Source organism: Arvicanthis niloticus, chromosome 13 (assembly GCF_011762505.2).
Source record: "Arvicanthis niloticus isolate mArvNil1 chromosome 13, mArvNil1.pat.X, whole genome shotgun sequence".
Classification (NCBI taxonomy): Eukaryota; Metazoa; Chordata; class Mammalia; order Rodentia; family Muridae; genus Arvicanthis; species Arvicanthis niloticus.
Genome location: NC_047670.1, coordinates 77772010 through 77786147, shown reverse-complemented (window position 1 = coordinate 77786147; position 14138 = coordinate 77772010). Strand labels below are relative to the sequence as shown.

Sequence of the window (14138 nt, the reverse complement as noted above, 5' to 3'; positions counted from 1 at the left end):
AAAAAAACAGGGCCAGATGGTTTTAAAGCAGAATTCTACCAGATTTTCAAAGAGCTAATGCCAATATTCTTCAATTTTTTTCCAGAGAACAGAAACAAAAGAAATATTTCCAATTCATTTTATAAGGCCACAGTCACCCTGATATTCAAACCACACAAAGACCCAACAAAGAAACAGAATCACAAACAATTTCCCTTATGAACATTGATACAAAGATACTCAGTAAAATACTTGCAAACCAAATCTAAGAACATGACAAAAAGAGCATCCACCATGATCAATTCAGCTTCATCCCAGAGATGCAAGGATGTTTCAATAACAAAAATCAGTCGATGTAATCTACCATCTAAACAAACTGAAAGAAAAAAATACATGTTCATCTCATTAGGTACAAAAAAGATCTTGGACAAAATCCAACACCCCTTCATGATAAAGGTCCTGGAGAGATTAGATATACAAAGGACATACCTAAACATAATAAAGGCAATTTATAGAAAGCCTATAGTCAACATCAAATCAAATGGAGAGAAGTTCAAAGCAATTCCATTAAAATCAACAAGACAAAGTGGTTTACCTTCTCCCTACCTATTCTTTTTTTTTTTTTTTTTCTGGTTTTTCAAGACAGGGTTTCTCTGTATAGCCCTGGCTGTCCTGGAACTCACTCTGTAGACCAGGCTGGCCTCGAACTCAGAAATCCACCTGCCTCTGCCTCCCAAGTTCTCCCTCCCTATTCAACACTGAAGTTTTAGCTAAAGCAATGAGAAAACTGGAAGAGATCAAGGAGAAACAAATTGGAAAGGAAGAGCAAAAGAATCATTTGCAGATTATATGATAATATACATAAATGACCTAAAAGTCAGGGAACTTTTACAGCTAATAAACAGTTTCAGTGAAGTGGCTGGATACCCCCTATGTACAAATGGCAAATGGGCTGAGAAAGAAATCAGTGAAGCTACACCTTTCACAATAGCCTCAGATAATATAAAATATCTTGTGGTAACTCTAGCCAAGCAAATGAAAAATTTGCATGGCGAAAATGTCCAGATTCAAAGAAAGAAATTGAAGAAGATATCAAAAGATGGGAAGATAGCTCAGGCTTATAGATAGACAGGATTAATATAATAAAAATGGCCATCCTACCAAAAGCAATCCACAGATTCAAGGCATTCTGCATCAAAATTTCAACACAATTCTTTATAGACCTTGAAAGGACAATTCTCAATTTCATATGTGTCTTAGTTAGAGTTTTACTGCTGTCAACAAACACCATGACCAAGGCAACTCTCATAAGGACAACATTTAATTGGGGCTGGTTTACAGGTTCAGAGGTTCAGTCTATTATCATCAAGGTAGAAACATGACAGCATCCAGGCAGGTATGGTGCAGGCAGAGCTGAGAGTTCACATCTTCATCTGAATGAAGGCTGTTAGCAGAATACTGACTTCCAGGCAGCTAGAATGAGGGTCTTAGGCCCACACTCACTTAGTAACACACCTACTCCAACAAGTCCACACCTCCTAACAGTGCCATTCCCTGGGCCAAGCGTATACAAACCTTCACAACATAGAAAAACAAAAAACTCAGGATAGCTAAAACAATCTTGAACAATAACAGAACTTCTGATTTCAGGTTGTGCTACAGAGCAATAGTAGTAGTCGTAGTTGTAGTCATAGTAGTAAAAAGACACACTGACCAAGGGAATGGAACCAAAGGCCCAGACATAAATCTACACACCTATGGACATCTGATTTTTAATAAAGAAGCCAGAAATACACAATGGAAAAAAAGAAAGCATCTTTAACAAATGGTGCTGATCTAACTGTATGTTATGGAGAAGAATGCAAACAGATCCATATTCATCACCCTGCACAAAACAGAAGCCAAAGTGGATCAAAGTTCACAACATAAAACAAGACACACTGAACTTGATAGAAAAGAAAGTTGAGAATAACCTTGAATGCATTGGCACAGAATACAACTTCCTGAACAGAACACTGATAGCACAGGCACTAAGATCAACAATTAATATATGAGACTTCATAAAACTGAAAATCTTCATAAGGCAAAGGAAAGCAGCAGCCTACAGAATATAAAAGGATTTTCACCAACTCCAGATCCAACTAGATAAGACTAGTATCAAAAATATAAAAAGAACTCCAGAACTAGATATCAAAAAAAACAAATAATCTAATATTAAAATGGGGTACAGATCTAAACAGAGAATTTTCAGTAGAGGAATCTCAAAAGTCTGAGAAACACTTAAGGAAATGTTCAACATCATTAGCCATCAGGAAAGTGCAGATCAAAACTACTTTGAGATTCCATCTTATACCTGTCAGAATGGCTAAGATCAATAACAGAAGTGGCAGCTCATGCTGGCAAGGATGTGGAACAAGGGGAACACTCCTCCATTGCTGGTTGGAATACAAACTTGTACAACCACTCTGAAAATCAATATGGCAGTTCCTCAGAAAACTGAGAATCAATCTACCTCAAAACTACCTTGGGTCATATACTCAAAGGATGCTGGATCCTACCACAAGGACACTTGTTCTGCCATGTTCATAGAGGCTTTATACACAATAGCCAGAAACTGGGAACAGCTTAAATGTCCCTCAACAGAGGAATGAATAAACAAAGTGTGGTACATTTACGTAATGGAGCATAACTCTGCTGTTTTTAAAAAAATAGCATCATGAAAATTGTAGGCAAATAGATGGAATTAGGGGAAAAAAATCATCCTAAATAGGTTACCTAGATCCCAAAAGACAAATATGGCTGGCGTGTATTCACTTATAAGTGGATAATAGCCACTGAGAAAATAATAACCAAGCTACAATCTGTAGACCCAGACAGTTTGTTTAAAAGGAGGAGGTCTACAGAAAGACAAACATAATTGGTCCCTAGCCCAGTTGTCATCAGAGAGGCTTCACCCAGCAACTGATAGAAACAGATGCAGAGACCCACAGCCAAACATTAGGTAGAGCTTGAGGAATCCTGAGGAAGAAGGGGAGGATAGAATGTAGGAGCCCGAGGAGTCAAGGACACCACAACACACACACACACAGAGAGAGAGAGAGAGAGAGAGAGAGAGAGAGAGAGAGAGAGAGAGACAGAGACAGAGACAGGGAGACAGGGAGACAGGGAGACAGGGAGACAGGGAGACAGGGAGACAGGGAGACAGGGAGACAGGGAGACAGGGAGACAGGGAGACAGGGAGACAGGGAGACAGGGAGACAGGGAGACAGGGAGACAGGGAGACAGGGAGACAGGGAGACAGGGAGACAGGGAGACAGGGAGACAGGGAGACAGGGAGACAGACAGGGAGACAGGGAGACAGGGAGACAGGGAGACAGGGAGACAGGGAGACAGGGAGACAGGGAGACGACAGGGAGACGGGAGACAGGGAGACAGGGAGACAGGGAGACAGGGAGACAGGGAGACAGGGAGACAGACAGAGAATATCAACCAAGCTGACCCTATAGGGGCTCCTTGGCTTGAATAAAAAATTTTAATGTGATGTAAAATAGTCAGGATTGTGGGTTGTTGTGTTTTCTCTTTACCCTCCAGCCATGCAGCAGATGCCCGATGAAGACAGGAAAACTGAAGCATCATTCCAAGTTCAGCACCTGCTTCTACAGCAGCCAACTTGCTAGTCTGTCCCCTGTGCTGACTTAACAGAAGAAAAACCATGATCTGAAAGATGCACAGCAGGACAGAGTCCGGGCAGAACTGATGAACTGATGACAAGCAGCCCTATGTCCCAATAGGACTGGAGAAAAGATAAGGGTTTCCAGGGTGAGCCAGGTGTCTTGCAGCTTCAGCTATCTTGTTAGATCCTGCCCTTCTCAGCAAAGGACCCCCAAGATGTGAAAGATACAAGATAGACTCACAGAGATAGTTATTGATAAGAGTGAATAAGAAAACTACATCTGAGAGTCCCCAGACCCTAAACTCAAATGCACCACTCCTAACAGTCCCTCAATTGGGCTCTTGCCACATAGAAAATATGGTCATTGAGTCTAGACCAGAGATTACAGGAATAATTGGGTAAAAGGATGTTCATCTCTTTATGTTTATCTAGTCCCTCTTCCTGACCTAAGCACACAGAAAAAGCAGAGGACCAGAAGGAAGAGATAAGAAGTAGGAAAGAGTGCCAAATTGAATATGATATTGAAGTTTTAAATAAAACTTAACTTAGTACATTCCTATGATATTATTGAAGACCAGAAATGGAGTTTCTAGGGAACAATTTTAAAGCCATGATTTGAGTAACATAAAACCAGTTCATACGTGGACCCATTGAATTCAAACTGTTAGATATATACACTAAATGCTTCTGACATTCATCCTTTCTGAGAATGACACCTCTCTGTAACTTTTTCAGAGAAAGCAAAATAGCAAGAGATGAATCACAAAGCCAATCAGAATGACCCATTCCCTGTAACAATAGCTGGTTAAAGTGTCACTCTAATGTGATGTGATTCTAGCTAATAAGACATAAACAAGTCACCATAAAACTTTTGAGAGCAGTATCTCTTGACTCTAAAAAGTTATACAGAGGCTGGGGATCTGTGGTGCTCACTAGTCAGCCAGTCTAGCCTAGCATATAAGCCTGAGATCTCAATGAGACACTGTCTCAAAAGAGAGCCTAAGTTTATTTGAGTGGCACAGCATATCTCTAGGATGGTTGAGGCCCGGGTTCAACCTCCAGTACAGGTAGAAAAATATAAAAGTAAAAGGTAGACCTGTTAGACAGCAGCCATAGCCCTCCCTAACTCACAGACCTCTGCAGTCTCCTATCTGCTTGTGAGAGCACTGGTTTGATGGGAGCATAAATGTTCCCATGCTCACAAGTAAGCACTAAAGAAACCAGGAATGTTAAACACATAGGGTCATCTCTTCCATGAAAGAGATGTATAACCTGTTCTCTGCACAGAAGGTTTGGAATGGAGGTAGCTAATAATTTAAGTGATTCTTGTGCTCTCTCTGTATAGTCAGGGACTTCGCCAGGCTCCCACAAGCAATGCTTGAGTCACTTAATAGACTAGGTGACCTCTGTGCTATCTGTATGGCCAGGGACTCCCCCCAAATTCCTACAACTAGGACTAGAAGTGGCTAACAATCTAAATGACATCTGTGCTCTCTGTATGATAACCATGAGACCACATCAGATCCTTCACCTGGCCCTTTATATAACACATGTAGCCTATCTTTAGAATTCATTTTCACAGAAGTAACATATACTTTGAGAAGGGGTTCGATATAATCATGTCTCCTTTTGCACATGGGATTGTGTTGCAACAGAAAACTTGATTCCAAATTGCACTGTACTTACTTACATGAGCCTAAAATAAACTGCCCAGTGTCATACTCTAGAAGTTTGAACCAACACCAGCTCTTGGATTTCCTTTTTGCCTCATGCAGATCATTACTCTGCTGGCAAACGCATTTGCAAAGACCTTCATACTGGCTGCTTGTTCTGAAGCTGTCCCTTCCAGATGTTGTGTCTTAGTTAGGGTTTTACTACTATGAACAGACACCATGACCAAGGCAACTCTTATAAAGGACAATATTTAATTGGAGCTAGCTTACAGGTTCGTTGATTCAATCCATTATTATTGGGAAAAAAAAAAAAAAAAAAAAAAAAACGGCAGTCCCGGGGCTGGTTCGCAGGGAAGTCCTCCATGGTCACAAGACAGCAGGCCACAATAGACACAAGGGAGTCCATGGGTTTCCAAGAGTTTATTGTTCATGGTGAATGTAGATAGCCTGGGTGTACCACCACCTTTCCCCTGACCCCTCCACCCTACCACCCACCCCCACCCTCACCCCACCCACCCCCCAACCCGTGTGAAACTCAGGGCAGACCTAAGTTAAATAGAGAGGGAGAGAGGGGGAAGGGTCTGGGGAAGAATGCTTAATTGTCTATGCCCTCTGGCCTTCAGGTATCTCATTAGTATGTAAATACTAATGAGATACCTGAAATACTAAATACTAATGAGGCTGAGGCCTGTAGCCACACCCTCTACCTGTGTCCTACATGACTGAACGGTGCAGGTTAAATGGAGATTAGACCCTGGGTTCTGGGGGCGTGGAGGAACACCTGCAATTTCTCACTTGGAGTCTCAGGGTTCCAGGCTCATGCCCACCCAAGAACCAAGATACCCTTCCATAGCCCGACACATTATCATCAAAAAAGGAGCATGGCAGTAACCAGGCAGGCATTGTGGGGGAGGAGTTTAGAATTCTGCATCTTGATCTGAAGACTACCAGAAAAAGACTTTGGATCACACTGGCCAGACTTAAGCATATATATGAGACCTCAAATCCCCACCTCCACAGTGACACACTTCCTCTAACAAGCCTATGTCTACTCTAATAAGGCCACATCTCCTAATTGTGCCACTTCTCATGGGCCAAGCATATTCAAACTACAACATGCTATTCCTCTTTATGCCCTTAGAGCTGCTTGTCTTTACCTACTGACACCAGGCATTGATGTCAACCATAGCCACTGAGACACATGATTCAGCCAGTGTGGTTTTGTCCTAATGCTAGTAATATTCAAGACAGCTTTCTTCCCATCACCTGCTCTAATCTCCATCCTGCTCCAACTTAACATCAGGACTAGGACAATATGTCAATACTTCCAACATTCTTTGTGTTCCTTTTTATCAGTAACATCCATGGAACTAACACTTATTTTTAACGTTTTGGTTAACTGGGTACCCTTATTTTAAGTCAACTTAACAAACTTTTATATATAATTTTTAACTATAATATCCCAGATTATCATATAAACAATTTCCCACACTTGAGAAGATTCCCTTATACTTCCTCCCATCAGAATTACAGCAAAGATACCCACTATTCTAACCTTAGTAACCATTAATTCTTTGTCTTTGAAGAACTCTGTATAAATTGAACCATATACAGTATGATCCTTGAGCCTAGCTTTGTTTCAATATTTTTCCTGTCACATTCTAAATAGCAATATTTGGAGCCAAATATTGTGCCAAATAACAATAGTTGGTTTTTTGTTTTGTTTTGTAATCTGTGTGGCATTCTATAGCTCTTTATTCTACTATTGGTAGATGTGTGGATTGTCTCCATTATAAGTAATTCTACTATAAACACTCTCATACCTATCTTCTTTATGTGTCATTTTCCTTGTGTCTATGTCCAGGAATATATACATAATTATAGAACAAAGGTATGTTTAGCTTTAATAGGTTTTTAATAGGTTTTCAAATTTTATAAAGTGTTCTACAATTCACACTCCCAGAAGCACACTAAGAACTCCAACTGCTCTACATCACCATGCTAACTTGATTTACTTGCTGGTCTTCATTCTGTCCATTCAGAATGATATGGTAGGCTCTAACTACAGGATTAGCATGATTTTTCCCCAATGTGCATTAATGTTAAGGAGCTGCAATGGGCTAAATGTTGAAATCTGAGCTCCTAGATGGTGACATCTGAAGCCTCTGGTAGATGGTGATTTGTACCTATTATCAAAGATACTCCACCCTGTTTCTACCATGGAAAAACAGTGAGAATCTGACTTTAAAATACACAATGGGAGCAATGGAGCATTTTCAGGACTTAGAAGACATCTAATCTACCTGCGTGTGATCCCCAACATACAGAACTGAGAGAGGTTTCTGTGTACAAGCCAGCTAATTGTGGTATTTTTGCTATAAAAATCTAATCAGACTAAGTGGGCAACTCTTGACATGTTATTAATGTTATTAATGACTTTATTTTTTTCCTTTGGCTGGGGTATAGCTCAGTGATAGAGTACTTGCTCAGCATACATGTGACTCTGGGTTTTAATTTTAGCAAGGGGGGCAAAACATACACACACACATATACATCATATACATCATATACATGTGCATATACATATATCCAGAATCGTCCCATCTCTCTCCTTTCCTCACCCTCTCTAACAGGTACTCTGAATCCCAAAATCATTGTCAGGAAAGAAATATTTACTGAGAAGCTACTCCTCCTCCCATCTTGGATAATATTCCTCAACACTTGCCATGGATGCTAAGTCTTAAATTCCTGGGCTACATCTAGGTGAAGAGAAAAAACGTTCAAATGCACAGTATGGCTAATTCTGATGTGTATTGTAGTGTGAGAATAGCCATTTTTGGCTGTGAAGTTTTTATTCCTGGCCCAGGGGATGTTAATCTTGGTAGAATCCTGAGAAACCATCTAGATCCCTTTCTCTTTGAAAAGAAGGAGACTGAGGCTCAGAGGCAGGAAGCAGTGGACCAAGACCAAACAGCACAGTAGTAGACCAGGGCCACATGGTGCAGTAGTAGCACAGCATGTGTGCCAAGCTGTCTGCTTCCTCCTTTCATTCCTTAGTGCTTTCACATCTCTGAGATTCTTCTCTCTTTATCTCTCAGTCTCAGAATTCATTGAGAGGGGCCTCACTGACTTAGTTAGAAACTAAGTAATATGCATCACCAGAAACAGGCAGCTCTGTTGTATGTTCTCCACAGAAGCCACTGGTCTTCCTCACATCTAGCCTCTTGATGGTCACCTTTGTAAAAAAAAAAAAAAAAAAAAAAAGCTCGTATTTATACAATATGAGAATTGTGAGGATAATGGGGGCCATCTGGCCAAAGTTGGCTATCTTGAATATAAAGAACTTCTGTGACCTCTTTTCTCAGAAACAAGTTACAGGAGTAGCTAACCGAGTTTCCCCGTATCTTACTCCTTAACCAAGCATACAGGGCTGATCCTGAGCTCTTGGAGGGACAGAGTAGGAAGTATGAACATAGAAGGACTTACTAGGAGTCTTAAGAGCAAAATTTAGCAAATAAATACAGAACACCAGTTAAATGTCATCTCAGACATATTTGAGACATACTTATGTCTTATGCAGTATTGAGATATTTACACTAAAAAATTCGTTGCCAATATTAAGTTTGCATCTAACTAGGTTTCTTACACTGTATTTGATATCCTATGTAGCACATAGAGACAGCTCTGCTGTGCCTGAGCTGCAGCTGCAGCACCTACTTTCAATATGTTCTAGTTGAAAAACTTATATGTTGAATGTCTTTCAGAGGTTCTGGACCAGGCACACACACACACATACTAAGGAGCTTCTTCCTTGGGGAATTATATTCCCAAAGGGAGAGCTTTAAATAAGCAAAATGATTCATTCAACAAATGCAGACTGGAATATCTAGCAAGTATTAAATTCTGTGCTAAATACATTGAGATGAAAGGATAAACTAACAATGGTTCCTGTACTGAAAACTGACCAACAAGGCCAGTAAGAGTCAAATCATATAATTATAGTAAAACTGGATAAGTGTTAGACAATAAAGGCTATAAAGCTAGGGCCCAAATGACTCTATTTGCCATTCTATCCTCCAAAGTTTGCAGATGGCTAGTACTCAATAAATAGTAGTGGGCCATGATAATGAAAAAGAAAGATACCACCAAGATACTGTGGGGTCAGATGACTCGCTAAGGAAGACAAAATGATGAGGGGAATGGTTAAAAATCAGCAGAAAAGTCTATTCGAGGGCAGGATGTAGAAATACCCCAGGCAGATAGACAGGAGAGCCTTCTTGACAAAGCAATAGCATGAACCTAGCACTAAAAGGAAGAGGGACTATCTCGCAGAAGTCGGGGATAGAGTAGAAAATATAGAGGGCCAAGATGTCTAAACTTTATCTCTAGAGGCTTTCACACAAAAAAGTGACATGACCTCCAGGAGATCTCTCCAGCATTAATGTGGAAGATAGACTATCATGTAGGACAGAAGAGAAGAAACTACTACCATAGCCTAGCTTGGCAATGATAGATTTTTAAATGTATTAGGGAATATGTCTGTGGATGCCCCATGGACTCTCTATGAATGTCTTCACCTGTCCCCTTCTGTTTGTAACTTCCATAGTCCATGGTATGATTAATGCTGGTGAGAAGGAGAAATCAGGCAGGAAAGGGAGGTGAGAGGCAGCCCAAAACAAACTTCCTTCACTACCTCATCTTACCTAAGGAAACCTCAGATGTAGCAAGAGGAGGACAAGAATGAGGCCCTGGAGCTTCCTCTCCAAAGAGGGAAAACGCATGCTGGTTGGCACAGCCCAAGCTCTCCTTGCTCTGAAGGCTGGACTTTATCCTGTGCCAGCAAGCATGCACCTGAGAGATGTCTTGGGATACAGCAGACTTTTCTTGTCTGGAGATGATCCAGAGGCAGGTTTCACAGACATCATCAAAACCTCTGATGAAGAAAGAAACTAGTTCAATTCCTAAGCCAGAATGGGACATTAATCCTAGGTTTATCCCCCATCTCCTTTCCAGAGGCTTCCTCAGACATCCTACTAGTCTATTTAGGGTCATTAGACTCTGAAGGCAGAATTAAAGTGGTCTACTTTAAATAGACTTTTTAAAACTTACACACACACACACACACACACACACATGTCAGAGCATTAGTGGTGCATTTTCAAGATGTGTTCAGGATCAGGCAGATCTCTGTGGGCCAGAAACCAGCCTGGTCTACCTAGTGAGTTCCAAGCCAAGGCAATTTGATAAACCCTGTTTCAAAAAAAGAAAAATACAAATATATAATAGATAGATGGATAGATAGATAGATAGATAGATAGATAGATAGATAGATAGATGATGGAAAATTAATTGGAAAGAGAAAAGGAACCCTCAGGAAGAAAAGGAACCAAAGAAGGTAATATGTAGTATCATAATAAAGCCCTTTATTTTTCGGAGTAAATCTACACTAATGAAGGAAAACACACATACAAATATGTGCTTGGTAGAAGCCACCTCCTGGCTGAAATATGAATTTCTTGATTAATAAGCAACTTCTCAAATATTATTAATCAAATGAGACATCCTATGTAAGCAAACCCAGAACACAACCTAGCAGGTGGAATTCCTGTACCTGCCTCACTCCTTCATTCCTGAACTGATGAGGAGGTTTGTCTGCACCCTGGAGGATCATCTGGTCTTTCCTTAATTCAGTCACATGAGCAATATTATCTGGACCCAAAAATGAGCCAGCTGCTAGAGAGGTGCTGGAGAAACCATGGCAAGAAAAGCAAGAATAATCCCAGCATCACAGACAATTCACTTTTCTGAAGGAAACAGATAACAATTAAATAATCAGATGGGAAACTGTAAAAATAATACCAGTAATAAGTAACATTAAGGAAAAGAGACCACTCAGGAAGTTATCCCAAAGGTACAAAGAGATGGCACCTGGGGCTGGCACACCATGGCAGTAGCTAGGCCAAAGGGAAGGCTGAGGGCCTTACTTTCTTGCCAACTCATTTCCCAGAAACACCAATTCCCAAAACCCAATGTAGTCTGAATGGAAATTGGAGGGGAAGCCTGGCTTGTTTCCTGGTCTAATCTCCAACTATTGTCCAGCATCCTTACCCCAAAATAAATAAAGCCCCAGCCAGACTGCTACTCCAGCATTCTACACAGCTTCCCAGGGAAAGCTGACATTGCTCCAGTGCCACCATGAAATTCTTCACTGTCCTGCTATTTGCCAGCCTTGCTGCCACCTCTCTAGCTGTTCTGCCTGGTAAGTGTGCCTTTCTTTCTGCTCTTCTTAGTCTCCTACAGGCCATGGGGCCGTCAGATAAACAACATCACCACCATTATAGAGAGATGATAAGAAATGGAATGAAAAAGCCACAGAGCTGGAAGTGGGTGTGAAGACATATATCCCCTGAATTCAGGAACCTGGAAAACCAAGACTATGGTTTTCAAAGGCTAGATTGAACCCATAACAGGGCAGACTATCAGTCAACAGAGATTCTGTTAGATTCTATCACCAGAGGCTGGTTTAGCACAAGCCAAGTAAAGTCACTGCTTTAGACCTCCTTAACTCCCTTGGTACAATGAGAGCAAGATGCACACACCACATTTCATAACACTCACTCTGTACCATATAGTTCCAGGAACTTAGAATACACTAATAGGTTACATAAAAACCTCTGTCATCATTGAAATTTCATTAGAGGAAAAAGAAAAAAGTAAACATACTGAAAAGCTTACACGGTATTTTAGAAATACTGAGGGAAGTGTAGAGAAGAGAAGCATAAGGGACTAGCTAGGCAAGGTGGTGCACACTGCCATTTCTAAAACTCAGGAAGCAGAAGCAGGGGAGTCATGCACATTCCAGGCCAACTAGAACTACCAAGAAAAACACTATCTAAAGCAAACAAACAACAAAGAGGTTGAGGAAGCTGCAATGGGGTGACCACAAATGACCAGTTCACATGTTTACTATCTTGAGATCTCTGGAGATTTTATCTTCTCTCCTCAGGGTCCAAAGATGAACTCTACATGAAGACTCAGCCCACAGATGCCAGTAAGTCTCATGAGAGCATCTGCCAATTGTTGGTAGCAAAAGACTAGAAAGTAACTAATGTTAGGAGAAAGTAAGCAAACAGTCCTTCCTCCTGTTGGCCTTAATTCTTCCTGCTGTACTGATGTGCCATAGATCTGGGGGGCAGGAACCTTTTGTACAGCACTCATGCTATATAGTCATTAGAAATTGGAATGGGGACTCACACCCAAGTGCTGGCAGCTCACTCAGAGATGGGGGGGGTCTCTTCAGTTATAGGCACTGCACCACACAGCCCAAAAAACTTAAACATTGATGGATTCAGTTTTGTAGATTAACTGTAAACATGGTTTAATCATGAGCTAACTTCCCAGATTAACCCAGGAGAAGTCTGAGAAACTAAAGGAGAAAAACACTTGACATTCAGAAGGAAGAACCAAGGTTAAGAAGCTCCTCCTCATATAAACCAAGCAAAGGGAGAGGTGTTTGCAAATGTCTCTTAATTGAGAAGGGGGATTTTTTTTTTTTTTTTTTTTGGCATTAGAAATCTAATCCATGCCTTTGAGGAGCTCAGGGATATGAATGCTAGCATAGGACCCCAATGCCACTATAAATCAGTTAGGCAATAACTCAACACTAATGGACCAAGTGAAGGGACATTGTTTCTCCCAGATTTCTTTGCCCCCTCATTCCCTACATGTTCTTGGTTCCAGCTGCCCAGTCCACTCCCACCAGCCACACCAGCAAGGAGAGTAGTTCCAGTAAGGACCTTTCTAAGGAGCCTTCCATCTTTGGAGAAGAGCCAACTTCCAAAGATACTGTGGTGATAGAATCTACCAAACCAGAGAGTCAAGAGGCCCAGGACGGGCTCAGGAGTGGGTCATCTCTGTTGGAAGAGACCACAAGACCCACCACCTCAGCTGGTATGAGCCAGGGAAGAAGGGAAATGTCTAGGGTATAAGCAGAGGAAGGCAGACAGTAGCTTGTATAGATAGGAGCCTCTGCAAAGGAAAAAGAAGTCCTAGAAGGACAAATTTTAAGTATAAACCAACTGCCAGCACTGCAGGAAGCTATTGGGGTGGGAGTATGGAGGTGTGAATGGGAACGCACCATAACTGGACATTTCTATTTTCAAATTACAGCAACCACCTCAGAGGAAAAACTGATCAAGTCAAGCCAGACAGCAGAGAAAGAACTGGGTAAAATAATTAAAGGATTAATAAATGGTACGGAAGACATAATCCCTGATGCCAATGGTACTATGAAGCCATGAAGACAAAAAAAAAAATGCCTAACCACTAAGTCCCCTGCTAGGTGGTGCCTTCATCACCCACGTTCTGCTCATCTGACCACCACCTCTTGGTCTGCCCTTTAATGTATTACATTAAAGTATTGCAACCTAAACCCAGCTCTCTGGTGACTTTGTCAGGCCTGGGAAGGGAAGGGGAACACCTTCACTCTACTGGGATTCCTTTTTAGCTACCCTATCCTTTTAGATCCAAACGTCTCACCTCCTCAGCTTACAAGCCTGGTCAAGTCTCCCCATCCAAAACATCCTCTGCAAAAACTTGATCCTTGTCATCCTTCTGCTCCTCCAATATAGTCAACCTCCATTCCTACTCACCCACTGTAGTCTGCCTGCTCCCACACACCAGCCCATTATAGTTGCTCTCCCAAAGGCCACATACAACAACAGGCCTCATGGCTGTTTCTTAGTTCTGACTTTTCTACTCTATCCCTGAAAGGCAGGAAACAACTATCTCCTCTAGAATCTTCGCACTAATTT

At 41.3% G+C, this 14138-nt stretch overlaps 1 protein-coding gene across 1 annotated transcript; it reads left to right on the top strand.

Moving 5' to 3' along the window:
• The first annotated feature begins 11472 nt into the window (after window positions 1-11472).
• LOC117719149 (glycosylation-dependent cell adhesion molecule 1-like) lies at window positions 11473-13744 on the top strand. The gene is made up of 4 exons (XM_034517269.2): window positions 11473-11584; window positions 12332-12376; window positions 13066-13275; window positions 13495-13744. Exons 1-4 carry the CDS (start codon window positions 11521-11523, stop codon window positions 13623-13625), a joined length of 450 nt encoding a protein of 149 aa, XP_034373160.1. The 5' UTR covers window positions 11473-11520; the 3' UTR covers window positions 13626-13744.
• The last annotated feature ends 394 nt before the right edge of the window (window positions 13745-14138 follow it).

Excerpts from the sequence above, each read along its gene's own strand:
- LOC117719149 (XM_034517269.2), top strand. The coding sequence starts at position 11,521 with ATGAAATTCTTCACTGTCCTGCTATTTGCCAGCCTTGCTGCCACCTCT. Across the intron at positions 11,585-12,331 it reads CTCTCTAGCTGTTCTGCCTG|GGTCCAAAGATGAACTCTAC; the intron begins GTAAGTGTGCCT and ends TTCTCTCCTCAG. Across the intron at positions 12,377-13,065 it reads GACTCAGCCCACAGATGCCA|CTGCCCAGTCCACTCCCACC; the intron begins GTAAGTCTCATG and ends TCTTGGTTCCAG.